At 39.7% G+C, this 22,805-nt stretch overlaps 1 protein-coding gene across 4 annotated transcripts in view; it reads right to left on the bottom strand.

The window, feature by feature from the left end:
* nckap1 (NCK-associated protein 1) overlaps window positions 1-15,522 on the bottom strand; it is a 209,606-nt gene extending 194,084 nt beyond the window's left edge. For all 4 annotated transcript variants that reach the window (XM_072579056.1, XM_072579057.1, XM_072579058.1 and 1 more), the window contains exon 1: window positions 15,234-15,522. In XM_072579056.1, coding sequence (XP_072435157.1) covers window positions 15,234-15,338 — 105 coding nt within the window. In that variant the 5' untranslated portion in view covers window positions 15,339-15,522. The remainder of the gene's footprint in view (window positions 1-15,233) is intronic.
* Between the last annotated feature and the right edge of the window lie 7,283 nt (window positions 15,523-22,805).

Genomic DNA, 22,805 nt, shown 5'->3' with positions numbered 1-22,805 from the left:
TTCAGAAGAGTGGTAAGGACAAGCCAGGGAACAATAGATCAGTTAGCCTGCCTGTGCTGGGCAAGATGTTGGAGGGAATCCTGAGAGACAGGATTTACATGTATTTGAAAAGGCAAGGACTGATTAGGGATAGTCAACATGGCTTTGTGTGTGTGGGAAATCGTGTCTCACAACTTGATTGAGTTTTTTGAAGAAGTAACAAAGAGGATTGATGAGGGCAGAGTGGCGGATGTGATCCATATGGACTTCGATAAAGTGCTTGACAAGGTTCCTCATGGTCATTGGTTCGTAAGGTTAGATCACATGAAATACAGGGAGAACGAGCCATTTGGATACAGAACTGGCTCAAAGTTAGAAGACAAAGGTAGAAGATGGTGGTGGAGGGTTGTTTTTCAGACTGGAGGCCTGTGACCAGCGGTGTGCCACAAGGATTGGTGCTGGGTCCACTGCTTTCCGTCATTTATATAAAATGATTTGGATGAGAATATAAGAAGTATGGTTAGCAAGTTTTAAAGATGAAACCAAAATTGGAGGTGTAGTTGACAGCAAAGATCACGTCAGAATATAAAAGGACTTAAACAGATGGGCAAATGGGCCGAGGAGTGACAGATGGAATTTAATTCAGATAAATGCAAGGTGCTGCATTTTGGGAAAGCAAATCTTAGCAGGACTTATACACTTTATGGTAAGGTCCTAGATAGTGTTGCTGAACAAAGAGACCTTGGAGTGCAGGTTCATAGCTCCTTGAAAGTGGAGTCGCAGGTAGACAGGATAGTGAAGGTGGCATTTTGTATGCTTTCCTTTATTGGTCAGAGTATTGAGTACAGGAGTTGGGAGGTCATGTTGTGGCTGTACTGGACATTGGTTCGACCACTGTTGGGATATTGCATGCAATTCAGGTCTCCTTCCTATCGGAAAGATGTTGTAGAACTTGAAAGGGTTCAGAAAAGATTTACAAGGATTTTGTCAGGACTGAGGGTTTGAGCTATAGGGAGAGGCTGAATAAGCTGGGTTTTTGTTCCCTGGAGCGTCAGAGGCTGAGGGGGTGACCTTACAGAGATTTATAAAATCCTGAGAGGCATGGATAGGGTGAGTAGCCAAGGTCGTTTCTCAAGGGTGGGGGACTCCAAAACTAGAGGGCATAGGTTAAGGTGTGAGGGGAAGATTTAAAAGGGACCTAAGGGACTACTTTTTTTAAACAGAGGGTGGTGTGCGTATGGAATGAGCTGCCAGAGGAAGTGGTGGAGGCTGGAACAATTATAACAGTAAAAGACATCTGGATGGTTTTTGATTAGGAAGGGCTTGCAGGAATAGGAGCCAAATGCTAGCAAATGGGACTAGATTTAATTAGGATATCTGGTCTACATGGACGAAAGGTCTGTTTCCATACTATACAACTCTAGGACTATGACGTAGAAAATAACTGCTGAATTTTAATATTAAAAAAGCAAAATTAATGGCTCTTTACTTGCATATAACATTGAGAATAAAATAAATAAATTCATAGCACAAAAAATGTTAATGGGTGATGTTATGGCTATTAGGGAGACCAAAGCTGGGAAGTAAATATTAAGGGTAAATGAAAGGACACAGGAAATGTAGAATGGTGAGGTGGTGGTGTTAGTTCATGAAGGAAAAACTCCCATGTATATTTTATGAATTCCACCTTGTCATGTTCTGTCCCAAATGATAATTGGACAATTAAAGTCTTACAGAATAGTAATTTAGTTACTTCCATTCCCCTCTTCAATATGGCTGTACATCTTTCCCATTTCCTTTGCCTAAATGTAAGGTCAGCATTACTGGTATAACAATCAGTTTTCTAAAATGCCAACGTATTCATGTCCCTTCTTTGTTTTATAATCAGCCACATCTAAAGCATGTTTCACTGTTTTACTAATGCTGCTACTCCATCTCCAAAAAGACCTGGATAGTTTGTTATGTCTCATTTTTTAGAATGACCATGTTGGTATCAGGTCTTTTTTCAATATATCATTTCAGTTACATCACACTGTAGACTTTTGCTATAAATTCTGTGTCTTACGATCTTATTCTCCACAACCACCTGATGAATGAGCAGTGCTCCGAAAGCTAGTGCTTCCAAAGAAACCTATTGGACTATAACCTGATGTTGTGTGACTTATGTCATTGAGTAGCACACATCTACAGTACACAAAAAGGCTTTTCAGCTTGAGTATGCACCAGTCTAAAACAGCCACAACTAATATTCAGATCCCATTCTCTCATTTGGCTCATTAGCCTTGTATGTCTTGGTAAAAACAATGACTGCAGATGCTGGAAACCAGATTCTGGATTAGTGGTGCTGGACGAGCACAGCAGTTCAGGCAGCATCCAGTCTTGGTATCGCAAGTGTACATCAAAAATACCTAAATGCTATGAAGGCTTCTGCCTCTATCACCCTTTCAGGTAGAGAGTTACAGACCTCCAACACCCTCAGAAAAACGTGTTCCTTACATCTGCTCTCAGCCTCCTGCTCCTTACCTTAAATCTATGCCACCTAGTCACTGATCCCTCCACCAAAAGGGGGAGAAGTAGTTCTGCTGTGTATGCCCCTCAATTTCCTTAAAAGGAAAACAACCTTAGCTTGTGAATCTCTTTTTATAACTAAAATCCACCAGCCCAAGCAACATATTGGTCCTCTGCACTCTCTTCAGTGCTGTCACATCCCTCCTATAATGTCGATTTCAGAGCTGCTCTTAAAATTCCAGCTGTGGCCCAACTAGTGTTTTATACAGTGCCAGCATAACCTCCCTAATCCTAAATATGCATACTTCAACTCAGATTTCAGTGGTTCAGAAAATTACTATGTCACTTCATGAGAATTAGGTTATATCAAATTTAAAAGGAGGCCATATCAGGGATTATGAAAAAAGAATGTCAAGGTTTCATGTTTGACCAGTTTGCTGCCAAGTTTGTGTTAAAACTGTTAACACCAATATGAAAATAATTGTTCCCAGTTCCCTCATCTTACTTCCAAAACTCTTATATTTATTTCGTAGACAGTTACTTATTCCTGGAAAAATCATTCAATCCGCTTTTTATACTGAAGTCATATCCACTTTATTTCACAGATTAATGTAATAATTTAACGTTATCTCATCTTGTTTAATGGTTTTCTATGGGATTATCCTAATTTACTTTGACTAATCCTTATCAGTTTTATTTTTCCAATTACATTCTTTTCTAGTTTAAATACCTATTTCTGCTCAGATACAACAGGTTTTTATTGAATAGCTCCAAATTCCCCTAGAATAAGCACCGATGGTAGGAAAATTGTATCCCGTTTCCCACAGATACATCTTTAGCTATGAAGTGATTCTCATAAGCATCCTGCATTTTCCTATTCTAACTGTGGCTTTGCAATTCCAGCAAAAGATCCTTTCTGAAATCGTAAATTAATTTGGCAAAGTTTACATGTGTACTTAGCATCTCTTTCCCTTCTACACCACTAGCAAGACATAAAATATAAAACTACATTGAAAAACATTTGTTCAACTGTTAAACAAATGGTCTTGAGAAAGCTGAAAAAAAATCGTAAGTACATTAGTCCAATAGTTTTAATGGAAAACAAGACATGCCTGCGTATGACTAAACTCTAATTTTCAGCCGAGTGACAACATTCCAAGAACATAAAATTGAAATGATTGCAAGGAAAGGCATAACAATTTAGAAACTAACAGGACACAGAAATATCCATTCTTCAAAGACTTGCTCGTAGTTTAAGTTGAAATGAATACAAATTGACTTATAACACTCGAGCTTACAATCCTATGCTTTCAAATGTGATTTACTGTCAAATCATGGATCATGTGCTCACTTGCCAAAATCACCACAAACCAATGTTGACACAATGGCATCATCGTAGCTACCTCAACAAAAGTATGTAACAACTCAAGGCCCAGACTTTCCAATAACCATAGTCATTTCTGCAGTGGGTAAAGACCCTGTAGGATTCCTCATATAGCAGACTCATATAGGGAACGGCCTGGGAAATTGAAGGTACTGATGGGCAATTCTCCTGCAGCTGCAGCTCACCTAAAGTGTTTATTTGATCACAGAATGGGGCAGTTTAAGAGTTACTCAGGAAAAGTTAGACAATTAAGAACTAGTCCAATGTCTGGACAAATATCAAACGGAATTCCAACTTACTCCAAACTGTACAACCTCCAGACGTTAACATCCCAATATTAATCCTCCGCAACTTAGCCTACACACTCACGTACATGACGCCCTTTCTATGTTGCACCATGGCAGCTTACCCACCGGACACCCTAATTTTGTAGTTACCCTTTCAAGAGGTGGCTAAGGGTCTGAAATGTTCAGCAGCAAAGACAAGAAACACAGCAACCCCTGCTATGAAACAGTCAGTATTGCTTACCTGACAAACTATTTAGCACTGTGAGCACATATTTGGATTGAAGGCATGCTCTGAATTCATGCAGGAGCAATGACTTGAATCTCCTGCTCGAAACATGAAGACTTTTCTTCACATACAAGTCTGAATGTAGTAGCAATATGACCAGTGATTACTGATCGTCAGAAAATCCAGCCCATTGTGATGAAAACCAACATACCATCATCCAACAAAGCCTCAAGATCCACGAGCTGGTTATCAAATGAAAAATGCATTAACATTACGGCCATGACAGACACCTCACAAAGATGTTTCTTACTGGCACCTTCCTGCTCAATAAGTCCTCCACCTTGAGACTATATCTTTCATGGCTTGCACTGCCAAAGCATGGTAGTGCAGTTCTTATGCAATAACTGCTTTCCCCTGAAGTAGATGCTATGGGGAGATCTCATCCCGGATGATTTCAGGTTCCATCGCAATTCCTTACACTTTGCCCTGAGTTCATGGCCTTCCTATCTCTTCCTTAATCCACCTGCCCACAGACACCTCTACTCACTTTGCAACCACACTGCCATTTCATGGGGCCTCACAACATGCAACATTGCTACTCCATTACTTATGTATATGTAAATTTGGATGAATTAGCCTTTCAGGTCTGCTTCACTATTCATTAAGACCTTGTATGATCGGATTGTAACCTCAAATTCACATTCTCACCTGTCCCTTATAACCATTCATCCAGCTGCAAGTTTAAAATTATTCCAGGATTTTCCTCCAGAAAAGATGGTGGAAGCAGAGTTCCAAGGGTTCATAGCCCTCAGAAAAAATGCTGGGTCACCTCTCTCAAATGGGCAACCACTGATTTTTAAAAGGGAACCGTAGTTCTGAATGTTTCCATAGAAAAAATAACCTCTCCACATCAAGACCTCTCAAGATCTGTTTGTTTTGATCAGGACAACTCTACGGTGGATGCAAGCCTAGCTTGTTCTATCTTTCCTTATAAGACCACACTCCTATTTCAATGAGTAGTCTTTTTCTCCTTCTCTGAACTGCTTCCAAATGCATTTACATCCTTCAGTCAGTAAGGTGATCAATATTGTGCACTGTACTACCCATCGGTTTAGCAAGGTGTCCCCCCACACATAATCAAAGGTAATTATGAATGTGCAATTAATGGCAGCCTAGCCAATTATGCCCACATGCTAAGAAGGATGATATTAAACAAAGGCTGAATGAAAACACTAAGCTGTAATGAGATAATTGAACTTAATAATTTACTGTACAAATAAGTAAATATATCGCGCAGCAGTTATAATCTAAACCTATTTCACTTAACTCAGGTGCACTGATTATTTTCCTTAGTGTATTACACTGAAGGAAAACAATATCACATGTTGAGCTTGAATGTGCTTAATCAATCTCCTAGTTCTGGCCATTTAAGATAGCAAATTTTCTTACAAAATGCCAGGTTTCATGTCTAGATATGGTTTGATTTTGTGATGGACCCTCCCAAACTTGTTTTTTTATATAATACAAAGAATACTGAAATTCTTGAGCCTGCAGTAAAATATCATTCTGTTGCTGATGTCAGTGCCTCATGGATGCCCAGCTTTGGGCCACTGGATCTGATCTCAATCTAATAACTTTTAATAGCAGTGCCACAAAGACCACAACATCGCTCTCAGATGTGAAGGTGTTTCGATTTCTGTGATAACTGTGCAGTGTACATTCCATCAAAATTGTCATTAGCCTATGCATCAATGGCAGGCATTGGACCTGCAAGCTTTGCTTTTCCTGATATATAGTAACAATTTGATCTTAGTGTACAGAGGTCAATTTCAAAGTTTGCAAATGACAAAATGTGGAAGCACTAAACTGTGAAGAGGACAGTGTAGAACTCCAAAAGAATACAGACAAGTTGGTTGAGTGGGCAGGTAAGTGGCAGGTAAAGTTCCATGCAGCAATGCGTGAGGTGATGCATTTTTGGTAGGAAGAACATTAACAGCCAATATAAATTAAAGGGGATCAATACTTAAGAGGAGCAGATACATGTGCATACATCAAAGTGGCAGGCCAGATGGACATCAGTTAATAAACCATACAGCATCCTAGGTTTTACTAACAGGGTCACAGAGTACAACAGCAATGAGGTTATGCTGAACTTGTAGTACATGACATCTGTTTGGCATTCGCTGGAGGTTCTCGTCAACCTCAGGCTAAAATATTTCAAAAGAAACTCAAAAGGAGGTTTGAGCCCCCTGATGTGCAATGTACAGGCCCACTAGCATGCAGACACAGCCGAGCATTCCCGAAACAAGCTTCCAATTATGGGTAAACAGTTTTGCTGCACAAAGTCTTTACCTCTCCTGAAATATAAGGGTATAAATCTGAACAAAAACCTGCAGTGGAACCATATGCCGTTTATGACAACTCCTGCAACCAAGCAAATTCAAAAAGGTAGTGCACTGCATTCCTTGAGAATCAAATGGAGACATTGGATGGTTTAATGTGTGTTTGGGCAATCCAGTATCTCTACAAACTTTGTTCAGTCTTGTGCCCTGGATAGGACACCACAGTTACACTGTAGAGCATTATCATGGGGATCGCATTTGAGTGATAAGCCCAACCAAACTGGCATTGAAAATGGTGGTGGTGGCTTTCTACATTTTCATATCTACTTGCAATACAGATCTTTCCTCCTCACGGAGAAAGTGAGGACTGCAGATGCTGGAGATCAGAGCTGAAAAAGTGTTGCTGGAAAAGAGCAGCAAGTCAGGATTCCTGAAGGAGGGCTCATGCCCGAAACGTCGATTCTCCTGCTCCTTGGATGCTGCCTGACCTGCTGCGCTTTTCCAGCAACACTTTTTCAGCCCTTTCCTCCTCACCTCTTCATTTAAAAAATACATCAGTACAAACAAGTGGTAAAGAAAATAATCTTTTCAACTGTAAATACTCCCAGCCCATCACAAAATGGCTATCTGACTGCACATCACCTGAATGCCTCTGGAAACATTACTTCAGTACACTCCTGCAGATTCCTTGACAGAACTTAGAAAAGAAAGCATCATTACCCAGTAAACTAGTATTCCCATCAACAGAAACATTAATAATGCACCGTAGGTTAGCAAATACAGAACTTAGATATAAATGTAAGATCAGATATCTTTGGACGCCTGTAATCTCCTTGTGTAGCCTGGAATCTGCGGATCTCAACTGGGGAAAAAAAGCAACACAGTGGTCAGCGCTTTTTTTTTGCTTCTGAGTACCTCACACCCGGAGTCCAATTATTTTCCCAAGCACGGAAATAAAACATTTTGGCTTAAATAAACAAAAAGATTAGAATTTTAATATCTTCAGAATCACATAGAACTACTAAATAACAAGGAGTTAATTTTAAATTAAGTTAATTCAATGCAATATCACAGTTCAATGCTGTAACATAACTAAACAATAATTATGATCTCGATATTATTTACGTTTATTGTTAATTCATTATCTACAAAATGTTTAGAATTGCTCCATTTCCAGGCCCAAATTTCCTCAGGCATAGTCAAAAATGCAAATCCTAGTGTAAATCAAATATTCACAAAAGGACTTTGTACTCAGTTGAAGTTATCAGACAAATCTCAAAGTTTTGTGAATAGGAAATCCTGGGTGTTGATTTGTTATTCTTCAAAACTGAAGTCAAGAATGTACTAAATTCACTATTTTGACCATGGCTATATTTCATCAGACATCTGAATAGCAACATTTGTTTAAAAATCCAATACTGTGAAATTACAGAAAAATCAAATTTGATATTTAAATCCACCTAAAAAAAGATAATGGACTTAAAAAGAGAAAGGTATTTTACCTGCTCAATTTTTCAATGTTTAAAATGGAAGAGTCAAATTAATTCTACATAAAAAGAGCACCATTACAGAGGTAAATGCAAATAGTATTGCAAACATATTAAAAACTAACATGACAATTATGAGCATCTAGGTCTGAGTTCATCATTCTCTACTGACTGACCTTTAACCCAACTGTAGTAACTCAGTACATTATTGAATTTATTACATTCAGTGCCATATCCTGTTTAAGAACAAAATCGAAGTTTCCAATGTAAAACAATTATGCACAGATGCACAATGCATTCTTTTTTCAAATGCCTGAAAGATTCTACATTTTATTGAATGTTTGAAGAATTGGTCAATTGGATGAATTTTCACAGCCCTGTGCTGAAACCTATGATCTTGTAAAGGGTAATGAGAATCCAATTGTCAGCATTAACATTACAGCTAAAGAATTATTAAATGAACATTTTTCGCAATAACCAAATCCTTCTGACTTTCTCCACCAATGTCTCAAAGGGTAGGCTCCTCATAAATGTTTTGACATTCCATTCAGCAGACACATCAGACGAGCATTTAACTCGTCTTCCTAGATCAAACCTGGCAGAGAAGGAAGTTTTTCATTCCAAATTTCCTGCTTAGCACAATCAAAATTCAGGCTCTTGAAGAAACACAACTATGTTACTTAGGGTACACATTTAACCTGAGCTCTTTCACAACTTGATGGGTTGAAATGCCTCTTATGCTGTAATGACTGTCGTGGTAAACACCTTTTTTTTTAAAAACATGGTTGCTACATTCAGCCATAAAAAGACACAGGAAGTGAGCTGGACAGGAAAATTGAGAGCCAGTGCACTATTTCCATTATTATCCATATGTATGTCCAATGCCCTTTGAAATGCCTTTAACATCAGCTAGTCTACTACTATTTCAGACAGGCTGTTTCATGCCCCAACTCGGTGAAGAAACTACCCCTGTTATCTGTCCTAAATCTAATAACCCCTCAATTTAAAGCTATGTCCCCTCGTGTCAGTCTTCATCAACCAAGGAAAAAGGCTCTCTCTGTCCACTCTATCTAACCCTCTGATTATCCTATACGTGTTAATTAAGTCATCTCTCAACCTTCTTCGCTGCAGTGAAAACAGCCTCAGTTCCCCTTCGTCATAAGACCTTCCCTCCATACCAGGCAACATCCTACTAAAGCTTCTCTGAACTTTTCCCAAAGATTCCACATCCTTCTCACAATCAGTGACCAGAACCATACGCAACTCTCCAGGTGCAGCCTTACCAGTGTCTTGTACGGCTGAAGTACGACGTCATGGCTCCAAAACTCAATCTCCCTACCAACAGACGCCAACACATCATATGCCTTCTGAACAACACTATCAACCTGGGTAGCAACTTCCAGGGATTTATGCACCTGGATACCAAGAGTTCTCTGTTCATCTACACTGCAAGAATTTTACCATTAGCTCAATACTCTGCATTCCTGTTACTTCTTCTGAAGTGAACTACCTCACACTTTTCCGCATTAAACTCCATTTGCCACTTCTCAGCCCAACTCTGCATCTTATCTATGTCCCTCTGTAACCCACAACATCCTTTGGCACTATCCAAAACTCTGCTAACCTTAGTGTCATCTGCAAGTTTACTAACCCATCCTTCTACGCCCAGATCATTTATAACTAGGACAAACCGCATTGGCCCCAAAACAGATCCTTACTGCAAACCACTGGTAACTGAGCTCTAGGATGAGCATTTCTCAACAACCACCACCCTCTGTATTCTTTCAGCTAGCCAATTTCCTGATCCAAATCGCTAAATCACCTTCAATCCCGAAACATCGCATTTTGTGCAACAGCTTACCGTGTGGAACATTACCAAATGCCTTACTGAAATCCATATACACCAAATCAACTGCCTTACCTTCTTCCACCCGTTTTGTCACCTTCTTGAAGTCAATAAGGTTGGTGAGGCACGGGCTACCCTTCACAAAACCGTGTCGACTATCTTTAATCAAATTATTCCTTTCCAGATGATTATAAAGCTTCTCTCTTATAACCTTTTCCACACAACTGAAATAAGGCTCACTAGCTTATAATTACTAGGGTTGTCCCACCTCCCCTCCTTAAACTAGGGAACAACATTTGCTATCCTCCAGTCTTCTGACACTACTCCGTCGACAATGATGACATAAAGATCAAAGCCAAATGCTCTGCAAACTCCTCCCTGGCTTCCCGGAGAATTCGAGGATAAATCTCATCAAGCCTAGGGGTCTTATTTTCAGATCTTCCAAAATTGCTAAAACCTCCTCTTTGTCAACCACAATCCCATCTCATCTAGTAGCATGTATTGCCGTATTCTCACTAAAATTGCCCTTTTCCAAAGTGAACAGTGACAAAAAGTATTCATTAAGCGCTTCCCCATGTCCCCAGGTTTCACACACTCCCAATTACTATCTTTGATTGGCCCTAATCTTACTCTAGTCATTCTTTTATTCCTGATATACCTTTAGAAGGCCTTAGGGTTTTCCTTGATCCTATCTGCCAACAACTTCTCATGTCCTCTCCTGGTTCTTCTTAGCCCTCTCTTCGGATCTTTTCTGGCTAACTTATAACTCTCGAGCCCTCTAACTGAGCCTTCATGCATCATCCCTCACATAAGCCTTCTTTGGTCAAGAGCTTCAACTTCTTTAGTAAACCATGGCTCCCTCTCTCGACAACTACCTCCCTGCCTGACAGGTATATATTTATCAAGGACCCGCAGTAGTTGTTCCTTGAATAAGCTCCACACTTCAAGTGTATTCAGCCTTTGTAGTTTCCTTCCCCATCCTATGCATCCTAAATCTTGCATAATCGCATCATAATTGCCTTTCCCCCAGTCATACCTCTTTCCCTGGATATATACCTTACCATGCCCATTGCTATTGTAAACATAACCGTATTGTGGTCACTATTGCCAAATTGCTCACCTACCTCCAAATCTAACAACTGGCCGGTTTCATTCCCCAGTATCAAATCCAATATGGCATCACCCCTTGTTGGCCTGTTTACATACTGTGTCAGAAAACACTCCTGCACACATTGAACAAAAACTGACCCAACTAAACTATTTGAACTACAGTATTCCTGGTCAATATTGGGGAAGTTAAAGTCCCCCATAACAACTACCCTGCTACTTTTGCTCCTGTCGAGAATCATCTTTGCCATCCTTTCCTCTACATCCCTGAACAATTCGGAGGCCTACATGTTCGGACAATGATGATATTTACAAAACATGTTGAGTAAAGTCACTAAGAGCTGACAATATTTACAAAACACTGAGTAAAATTATTAACAATAGAAATGGACACACTGCATTGCTTTACAAATTTTGAACAATTCTTTTTGGTGCTCCTTATTGCCAGTTGGAAAAAAATACAATTTGTAAGAAATACCAATAATTATTGATACTACCCTATCCATAAATTACATAACCAAAATATTTATGTTGGCATTATTTGAGGAGGCAAACATATAAATTAAGAGCATCCAGGATTGAATCCATATTCAGTCACTCACTAAGATCACCTAATTACACCACCGTAACATCACCTGCACTCACTCTGCAGCTAAAATCTAGAGAAAGTACTTATGAGGATTTAACTGGTCAGCTTCCAATTTATCTTTGAAAGTTGAGTTCATCTAAAACTCTGAGAAAGTGAGGACTGCAGATGCTGGAGATCAGAGCTGAAAAAGTGTTGCTGGAAAAGCACAGGTCAGGCAGCATCCAAGGAGCAAGAGAATCGACGTTTCGGGCATGAGCCCTCCTTCAGAAGGGTTCATGCCTGAAACGTCGATTCTCCTGCTCCTTGGATGCTGCCTGACCTGCTGCGCCTTTCCAGCAACACATTTTCACTTTCATCTAAAACTCAGTCATAGAAATGTACAGCACAGAAACAGACAGTTTGGTCCAACCTCCATGCTGACTAGATATCCCAACCCAATCTAGTCCTATCTGCCAGCACCTGGCCCACATACCTCCAAACCCCTCCTATTCATATACCCATCCCCAGATGCCTTTTAAATGTTGCAATTGTACCAGCCTCCATCACGTCCTCTGGCAGCTCATTCCATAAACGCACCACACTCCATGAAAAATTTGCCCCTTAGGCTTCTTTTATATCTTTCCCCTCTCGTCCTAAACCGATGCCCTCTAGTTCTGGACTCCCACACCCCAGGGAAAAGCCTGTCTATTCATCCTATCCATGCCTCATAATTTTATAAACCTCTATAGGGTCACCCCTCAACTTCCGATGCTCTAGGGAAAACAGCCCCAGCCTATTCAGCCTCTCCCTATAGCTCAAATCCTTCAATCTTTGCAAATCTTTTCTGAAGCAGTTCAAGTTTCACAACGTCTTTCTGATAGGAAGGAGACCAGAACTGCATGCAATATTCTCCTGCTCCTGCCTAACCAATATCCTGCACAGCCGCAATATGACCTCCCAACTCCCGTAAGATCAAATCTTCACCATCATCCACATATACTGGTCTGCTTAGTCTGGCAAAGCCAATTTTCAAGTTCTAAATGTCTTCAAAGCCCTCAAAGTATCAACACTTTTACACTAAACCTGATGTTTTGCATATGCTCAATTTTTATTGAAGCAGGACTGTTAGTTCCTTCAAAATGCCTTACATTTTAAGCTCAACGCAGATTGTTTAGTTACATAACATGCAAGAATCTGAACATTTTTAAACCAATTTAAATTACAACTACAACTGAGCATAGCACTATAAAAAGATATCAGATTCTAAGCTCATCTCTCACTGTAAATAAGAAAATTAAATGCAAGTGTAAATCAAGAGCCATTCAGCAATAACAAATTTAAAACCTCAATTTCTTAACTCTTCTAGACAACCCAACTGATGTAGCAGTTTCCCTAGTTCCGATACTTCCTCACGCAAATAATAAAGTATCATTGTTAATATACACTGTCATACTTTTTAAATCTTCCACACCATATTGAGCATTTGACAACAGAAGTTACAGAATAACTGGTTTAAATTTAGGAATGCTAAATGAAAACAGGCATAAGTATGTGCTGGCTATAGAAACAATTAAAACAGAGAAAGAAAACTTTAAAATTCATCAATGAAGATACATCATTTATTTCTTGAAGATATCATCTATTGGCAAGAATGGAAGAGATAGTGCAAAGGAAAGAACAAGCTCACAACTCTTATAACAACTAGAAAATTGTAATATTCCTAAGTCGCTTTCACATATCACCATTCTTTTAATATTTGAATTTTGTAAATTGCCACATTTCATTTCTACAATCCTTTAGCATATAACTATGAATAAATTCCAGAACACCAGGGAAACACAAGAGTGTTTGAGCCATGAATCAACTATTGGGAGGAGAAGAACCAGAAACATACTAGGAGAGGTTATTAAAAAACATTTTCAAGGGAGAGAGTAACAAAAGGAAGGAAGGAAGGAAGGAAAGAAGGAAGGAAGGGGAATGCTTTTCTTAAATATTTACTTCAAACCTTTAGAAAAAAAGCCCCAGATTAAATTATGCCAAGATATCAAAAAACTTAACCAATTTGGCAAAAATGCAGAGATTAGGATTTCAATATAGTGAAAGCACAAGGCAAGGAGTCAAAGTCAGGTGACTCCCAATCAGACTTTAAATTTTGTTTAATAAAATTTTGCTCAAATACCTGTAAAGAATAAATTGTCTCAATAAATTACACTTGACCAAAAAAAAAGCACTGAATCTTGCAATCTGATTAAGAGAAATTTAGTGAAATACCAGTCATTTTAAAATGTATTTAAAAGTTATGACATTACCATAACAACTCCCAATGCATCCTGATGCATGAAAAACAGTTTTAAAATGAAAGGTGTAGGTCCATTTGACAAAAAGACCCATAAGTGACAAGGTACCAGGATCTTGGGTTGAAATAATTAAACTGCTGAATTATACACAAAATGTTATATATCGTTAGAGCCACAAATATTGCTAAAGTACAATATTGTAAACGTACTTCAGTATCCTATTCCGCCGCCACCCCCCCCCCCAAAAATCCATCAAACCAGTCACATCCCACAATTTAGAACATTGGCAACTACACTACTGTATTCTCATCCAGTGAAAGACTCGCCCACTCAAGTAAACAAACCAATTTTCATTTTAATAAGCTTATATACATCCCACAAAGCAGTTGTTTCAGAATTTGTGCATGATGTTGTAGCACTTCCTATGTGAAACAATCAGAAACCACATATATCCGGCCATAAAAAAAAAACTTGGTGTATTTCAGTATCCTATGGTTTACTGATTTTGTTTGATGTGTTTTGATTCATCAATACTCAAAAAAGACAACTTTACATTTACTCACCACAAAACATTAAAAGAAAAAGCCCAACAAAATGAATCCATCACATCTTCCTTCATGTTCTGTGACTACACTGCATATTTGTGCTTCTTTGGGTGCGAACTAAATAGGGATCGAGACAATTTCTGACGGCCACAAAATTTGCTGCCGTGTTTTGACAGTTGATACCAGTAACTTAAGCATCATTCGCTTCAACTTAACTCGAACGAAAAACCAGTCCAACGCAATAAAATGTAAAAGAAAATGTGCATAAAAGTACATTGAATGCAACAGGCACAAATATCGCCCAAGACGAATGCCAACTCTTCTACCTGACTGCACTGCAAAGAAAAAAAATGAACAAAATACATATATATTATTTCGGAACACGAAGACAAAAACAAAATCAGCCGAATTTCAGTCTGAAATGAGTCTCAAAACTGGTTTTATGTAGAAGGCGCCTGAGTGAAACAACTGCAGGCCAGACATTGAGTATATCCATTGCATCTATCGGGGTGTGTGCGTGAATTTATCTACACGATAATTTGGATGAAATCATGAGTCGGGGAGTGAAACCCACCCATTCAATGCCTGAGGAATGAATGCGTTCCGTTTTTTCGGTCTCTCAGGCAGCTCCAGTGCACTTGGTCAGGAAGGACCTACCTTTTTGATGTTATAAATTCGAGTCAGCATACCAATCCCCCTGTCGTTCAGGATTGTCAATTTCTCGGCGATCTTCTGCTGGCTGGACATCACGGCCCTGGACATGGTGCCGACACAAGTTCCCTATTGATTTCAGACGAAGAGGAGGGCTTTTCCACGGCTGGCCGAGTCTTAGGAAGAGAATGAAATCTCCATCACACAAGGCACCTCCCTTTGCTCACCCTCAGCTCCTTCTCTAGGTGGTGGCCCTCTCCCCAAAGCGAGGCTGCTTCCTCCAGCACCAGCTCCGGCTCACGTGACCGCACTGGGCCGCCCGCTCCCGAGCCCGTGCTCGCTAGCGCCCCCAACGCTGGCTGAGTCATCCGCCGCGCCACGGTCGGTCGGCAATTCCCTCCTCTCTGTCCCAAGGGAAGCAGATGTTGAGCTTCCCTCCCAAATGTGCAGAGGCAATGAGAGCACTGTACCACTCTCCAAAATAAGTTTTTTAAATACATGGACCAAGGGTGAAAAGTTTGACTTTTTCTTCTGCGTGCTTGAGAGAAAATAGGCAAATTATTTGAGTGCAAGAAATTTAATGCTTTTAACCCAAAAGGAGGAACTGTGGGTTGAGATGGGGAGTTTGTATGCTGCAGTTTTCACATTTAATAGCTTAATATCAGGGAAAGGAACAGAGATTTCTAAAGGAAATTAGATGGATGTTTGAGAATGAAACGAGTTTGAAGGACTCGAACAATTTATGGGAGTAACTCCTCTACAGGGAACTGGCATGGACTCAACGGGCTAAATAGCATTATTTTGTAATTAGTCAATGACAGCGTTCACAGTATCATAAGTTTCAGTTTCAGTTTGGAAAAGACAATTTCGAGCAGCAGTTCTTAATTGGGAAAAGGAGAATTTCCACAGGTTGAGAACAAGCCTGTTCCAGATAAATTGAACTTAAACATTAACAAAATTAAGAGAAAAAGAGGCTGCCTTTGAAGAGGAGATTGTATGGGTGCAAAACAGATTTATCTGAACCATGTCAAGATAAGGCAATAAAACTCATGCTGCCTTAATGAGAAGAGAAATAGTAAGATGATGTAGAAAACCAGTACATTTCTTTATCTGTGTCACTGGTTCAGATTTGAATCTATGCATCACAATTTAAACAAATCAAAATTTACACATAACCTAAAACTTGGAAGAGTAAGGTGAGAAAATATGGCGACAAGATACTATTCCCAAATGGATGACAAGCTGGCTACAAAAACAGGGACTCTTAGTTCTAGGTAGTTATTCAGATGAGGAAATGGTGGGAAATGGGCAGGCCTGTCCACTGCTTAGATCAATGTTTTAGAATTGAAAAGAATCAGATTTGTAGATTGATATCAGATACTGCATGGGACTTCCATAAGAAACTAAAAATAATTTGGATACCACTCAGAAGGCAGATACCATTTGCAGAACAGTCAGAAGCAGTCTCCATTAAAGCTTTCTTGATTTTTGCTAATGAGCTATCTCTCAGTGTGTGATGATATTATGGCTTTAAGAGGTGTATTTTGTCTCTTGTTTTAATTCAGAAATGTTGAGACAGAGGTGCTGAGCAATCTGTTTCAAAGCCCATAAAGCAAAGAACTTGTGAGGCAAAGGCTTTTGTTTCCTAAAGTTAGATAGTTGCAATGTTTATACTCAACGTCTGGCCTGCAGTTGTTTCACTCAGGCATCTTCTACATAAAACCAGTTTTGAGACTCATTTCAGATTGAAATTCGGCTGATTTTTTTTGTAATCGCGTTCCGAAATAATATCTGCAGTACATCTCTCCCTACTACTCTCTGTCTCTCTGAGTTTTCTGTTGATCTTTTTCCTCCTGGACTGGAGCATTGCCTGTGAGACAATCTATTTTACTGAATTTACATTTGCCAAGGGCGTGTTTATGGGATGTTACTATATTGGAGCTGTTACTGTTTAGAAGTTAAATAATCTATTATTCTGTTACGTTTTCCAATAGTGTTAAGTTATTCCAATTTCTTTCTTTAGTATTTTAACCAATGAATAAAGTGTGCTTTGATTACAGACCGGTAGTTTGACAAATCAAATTGTAACCAGAACTCAATGCCTGGCACTTGCCTTTAAAATGAGAAAAAGTTAAGGTTTCATTATCTTCTCAATATATTTTGAGGGGGTTTGGTCTTGTGCTTAACAAACTGGGGCTCGTGTCGTGATCAAAATCTTTAATTCTAGGTTTAGCATTGTTGAACTCAAAGATGGTGAGTGTTGCATTTAGTTAGCTTAAACGGGGTGTGCCTTGTGTTATAATGGCTTTTCCAGTCACTGAGAGTTTCCTGGGAGTGGAAGAAGTCACTTGGGAGTTTTACAGAATGTGAGCAAGGCAAAGCTTTTGGAACTGGAAAACAAGCTGGAGTTGGTATTGCCTAAGCCTGTGAGGAAAGGTGAGATAATTATGTAGCATTTATAAATGCCTGGAATGCCATCGCAATCTTTGGAAATTGCTAAAATTCAATTGTAAATGAAGCAGCTTGAACATGAAAGGGAAATGAAACAGTTTGAATTACAATTAAAATCAAGAGAAAGGGAGAAAGAGGGAGTTTTTGAACTTCAGAGGTTGGAACTAAAAACTCGAAGTTGACCTAATGTTGGAGGTAAAGGTGACAAGTAGGAGTAGTATTAAGGACGTGGTGGAGTAGTTATGAGGCCTGGTGGGTAACTGCTTAAATATGTCTAAGCATTGCCCAAGTTCGACAAGTAGGATGTGTAAGCCCTTTTCATTTGACCAGATTATACATTCTGTGCTTTCCTTTACTACTTCAACAAAACTCATTGGCTCATTTTGTTTTCCAACATCCGTCTTCCCAATGCTTTTTATAAGCCACCAACACTGCGGATTCATGTAGCCTACTAGCCTATTATCTTTACTATCTTCAAGGCGATCGCCTTTCCCCTTACCACCTGAAAATTTCTCTGTAGTTTAGCCACTTTTCTTATTTGTTTAGCCACTTATTCAAATGAAATGAAATGGCTGGTGGCCAAACAGGTATTAGTGATTCAAACGAAGTTGGTATGTACAGTAAGTGAGGTATTTGCATCATTCTCAGAGGAAGTATCGGTGGGGGGGGAGGGGGTATGATGTGGTGAAAATAGTCATGTTAAGTGCACATGAGCTAGTGTCAGAAGCCTACAGATAACGTTTTAGGACTGTAAGGAGGGAATGTGGTTAAACATGCAGAGAGATGAAAGGGTCAAACAAAGTAATTTTGATAGATGGGTAAGGACATTTAAAATAGATCAAACAAATAACATTCTTGGAGAGACGATTATTTTGGAGCAGTTCAAAAATTCACTTCCTAAAGTAATGAGAACTCATGCAAGAGCAGACAGTTAAGATTGCAAGTTTAGCAGCAGAAATGGCAGATGATTCAGCATTGGTTCATAATTCAAAGTTTGGCTTCTGACATCAATTTCAATCTGAGGAATAGAAATTGGGGAAAAAAGAAATCCTCAGGTGGTAAGGGGAAAGGAGATCACCTTGAAGATAGTAAAGATAATTTACCACAGGGTAAAAATGAAACCTATGAGGGGGAAAGAGAAGTAAAAAGCTTCAGGTATTTTTACTGTAATAAAGCAAACTACGTAAATCTGCAGTGTTGGTGGCTTAGAAAAAGCATTGAGAAGTTGTATGTTGGAAAACAAAATGAGCCAATTAGTTTTGTTGTAGTAGTAAAGAAAAGCACAGTGGAAGCTAAAAAAAAATTGCAACAGAATGTACAACCTGGTCAGGGGATGGTTGAAAGGAAAGTTCCCGATTTCTTTCAAGAACGGGTAAAGTTTTCTCATGCATGCTAGGAGGATCAGGAAATGATACTTAGATTTTAAGAGATATGGAAGCAAGCCAATTTTTGATGGTGAGAAATGAGGAGGTTTGTAATTTATAAGGAGTATTGTCAGAAAAAGTGCTAATATGTGGAATTTGTGGTGAGAAGAGCAGCGCTCCATCATGTAAACTGCAGATGGAGAGTCAGGTGAAAAGTGGTGAACTGGTGGTAGGAGTAATAGAGAAATTCTCAGTTCCAGAATTATAGTTTATACTTGGTAATATAGCTGGGTCATAGGTGGGATTGATGCCTACTGTGGTTGAAATGTCATGGAAAAATCAGGCAACTGAGATATTACAGGAAGTATATCCTGTCTGTGTGGTAACAAGTTGGCAGAGCCACAGGTGGAAATAGGAGGAGAACTCAAAGAATAAAGATAAGAAAGTTGAAGTTCAATTATCAGGGACTGATCAAATGGTTGAGAAAAAATAAGAACAGGTGAAGGTCAAAATGGATATTTTTAGTTCAGAGAAATTAACTGAATTACAACAGAAAGGCGAAAAACAAAAGCAGTTGTATGAACAATCAGAGACGGAAGAAGAATCTGAGTGTATTCCAGAACGCTACTAAGTTAAAAATGATGTCTTGATGAGGAAAGAGAGACCATCACATTCAGACGGATGAAAAATGGGGAGATGTTCATCAACTTGTATTACTGGTGATTTTAGAAAGGAGGGGTTGTGGGTAGCATATGAATTACCAGTGGCAGGTCATTTGGGATTAAGGAAAGCACAAGCAAAAATACAACTTTTATTGGCCTGGACTGCATAAGGATGTGGTTGAACTTTGGCAGACATATCATACATGTCGGGTATTTGGAAAACTTCAGATTGTGATAAAACCAGCACCCTTAATAACCATTCTGCATTTGAGGAACTTTTCACAAGAGTCTTAATTGATTGCATAGGATCCCTGCTTAAAAACAAAAAGTGAGAATCGTACTTGTTGACCATAATGCATGTGTGTACTAGGACTCAAGAGGCCATTCTATTGCACAGTGTCATGGTCAAAAGATGGCAGCAGAGTTACTCAAATATTTTCATTAGATGCAGACTACCAAAGAGATATAATCAGATCAAGGGTTACATTTTATATCAAAGTAATTCAAGGAAGTTATGGATAGTTTAGGAATAGAGCAATTCAAATCCACTGCATACCATCCAGGATCATATAGGTACCAGTGCCATAGGTAGGAAAAGGGATGGGGATCTAAGGCAGAAATTCAGGGAGCTAGGGTAGAAGCTTAGTGCTGAAACAAACTGAGTTGTTTTTTTTCTGGTTTGTTACCCATGCACGTGCTAGTGATACGAGGAATAGGGAGAGAGAGGAGTTGAACAAGTGGCTACAGGGGTGGTGCAGGAGGGAGGGTTTTGGGTACCTGGATAATTGGGGCTCATTGGGACCTCTACAAACAGGTTGGTCTACACCTGAACCAGAGAGGTATGAATATTCTGGGGGTGGGTAGGGGGTTGGGGGAGGAATTTGCTAATGCTATTCAGGAGAGTTTAACCTAATTCAGCAGGGGAATGGGAACCTAAATTGTCATTCTAGTGTCCAGGAGGTTGAGAGTAGTGAGGTCAGAAATATGGTTTCAAGGTCGCATGTGTTCACCGGCAAGAAGGAAGTTGGTTTGAAGTGTACCTAATTCAACGCCAGGAGCATCCGGAATAAGGTGGATGAACTTGCAGCATGAGTTGGTACCTGGAACTTCGATGTTGTGACTGTTTCAGAGACATGGATAGAGCTAGGGCAGAAATAGTTAATGCAGGTTCCGGGATTTAGATGTTTCAGTCAGAACAGAGAAGGTGATAAAAGAGGGGGAGGTGTGGCATTGTTAGTCAAGGACATTATGACGGTAGCAGAAAGGGTGTTTGAGGACTTGTCTACTGAGGTAGTATGGGCTGAGGTTAGAAACAGGAAAGGAGAGGTCACGCTGTTGGGAAGTTTTTAGGCCTCCAAATAGTTGCAGAAATGTAGAGGAAAGGAGAGCAAAGATAATTCTGGATAGGAACTAGAATAACAGGGTAGTTGTTATAGGGTAATTTAACTTACCAGATATTGACAGGAAATACTATAGTTCGAGTACTTTAGATCAGTTTTTGTCCAATGTGTGCAGGATGGTTTCCTGACACATTATGTAGACAGGCCAACAAGGGGCGAGGCCACATTGGACTTGGTACTGAGTAATGAACCTGGCCAGGTGTTAGATTTGGAGGTAGGTGAGCACTTTGGTGACAGTAACCACAATTCGGTTATGTTTACTTTAGTGATGGAAAGTGATAGGTATATAATGCAGGGCAAGAGTTATTGCTGAGGGAAAGGCAATTATGATGTGATTAGGCAAGATTGAGGATTCATAGGGTGGGGAAGGAAACTGCAGGAGATGGGCACAATTGAAATGTGGAGCTTGTTCAAGGAACAGCTACTACGTTTCATTAATAAGTATGTACCTGTCAGGCAGAGGGGAAGTGGTCAAGCGAGGGAGCCATGGTTTATGAAAGAAGTTGAATGTCTTGTCAAGAGGAAGAAGAAGGTTTATGTTAGGATGAGACATGAAGACTCAGTTAGGGTGCTTGAGAGTTACAAGTTAGCCAGGAAAGAAGTGAAGAGAGGGCTGAGAAGAGCTCGGAGGGGCATCAGAAGTCGTTGGCAGGTAGGATCAAGGAAAACCCCAAAGATTTCTATAGGTATATCAGGAATAAAAGAATGATGAGAGAGAGATTAGGGCCAATCAAGGATAGTAATGGGAAGTTTTGCATGGAGTCTGAGGAGATAGGGGAAGTACTAAATGAATATTTTTCATCAGTATTCAGGCTGGAAAAAGACAATGTTGTCGAGGAGAATACTGTGATACAGGCTACTAGAATAGGCGGGGTTGATGTTCGCAAGGAGCAAGTGTTAGCAACTCTGAAAAGTGAAAATTGGTAAGTCCCCTGGGCCGGATAGGATTCTGTGGGAAGCCAGGGAGGAGATTGCAGAGCCTTTGGTTTTGACCTTATGTCGTCATTGTCTACAGGAATAGTGCCAGAAGACTGGAAGATAGCAAATGTTGTCCTCTTGTTCAAGAAGGGGATTAGAGACAACCATGGAAATTATAGACCAGTGAGCCTCACTTCAGTTGTGGGTAAAATGTTGGAAAAGGTTATAAGAGATAGGATTTATAATCATCTAGAGAGGAATAAGGTGGCTAGGGATAGTCAACATTGTTTTGTGAAGGGTAGTTCATGCCTCACAAACCTTATTGAGTTCTTTGAGATGGTGGCCAAACAGGTGGATGAGGCCAAAGCAGTTGATGTGGTGTATATGGATTTCAGTAAGGCATTTGATAAGGTTCCCCATGGTAGACTGTTGCACAAAATATGGAGGCATGGGAATGAGGGTGATTTAGTGGTTTGGATCAAAAGTTGACTAGTTGAAAGAGGACATAAGGTGATGATTTATGGGAAATATTTATTCTGGAGTTCAGTTACAAATGGAGTACCACAGGGATCTGTTTTGGGGCCACTGCTCATTGTCATTTTTATAAATGACGGAGATGAGGGCATAGAAGGATGGGTTGGTAAATTTGTGGATGACACTAAGGTCGGTGGATTGTGAATAATGCTGAAGGATTCTGCAGGCTACAGAGGAACATTGATAAGCTGCAGAGCTGGGCTGAGAGGTGGCAAAAGGAGTTTAATGCGGAAAATTGTGCGGTAATTC

The sequence above is a fragment of the Chiloscyllium punctatum genome, chromosome 10 (assembly GCF_047496795.1).
Source record: "Chiloscyllium punctatum isolate Juve2018m chromosome 10, sChiPun1.3, whole genome shotgun sequence".
Lineage (NCBI taxonomy): Eukaryota > Metazoa > Chordata > Chondrichthyes > Orectolobiformes > Hemiscylliidae > Chiloscyllium > Chiloscyllium punctatum.
The sequence above is the reverse complement of the archived record's forward strand: the minus strand, read 5'-3'. Positions and strand labels throughout refer to the sequence as shown.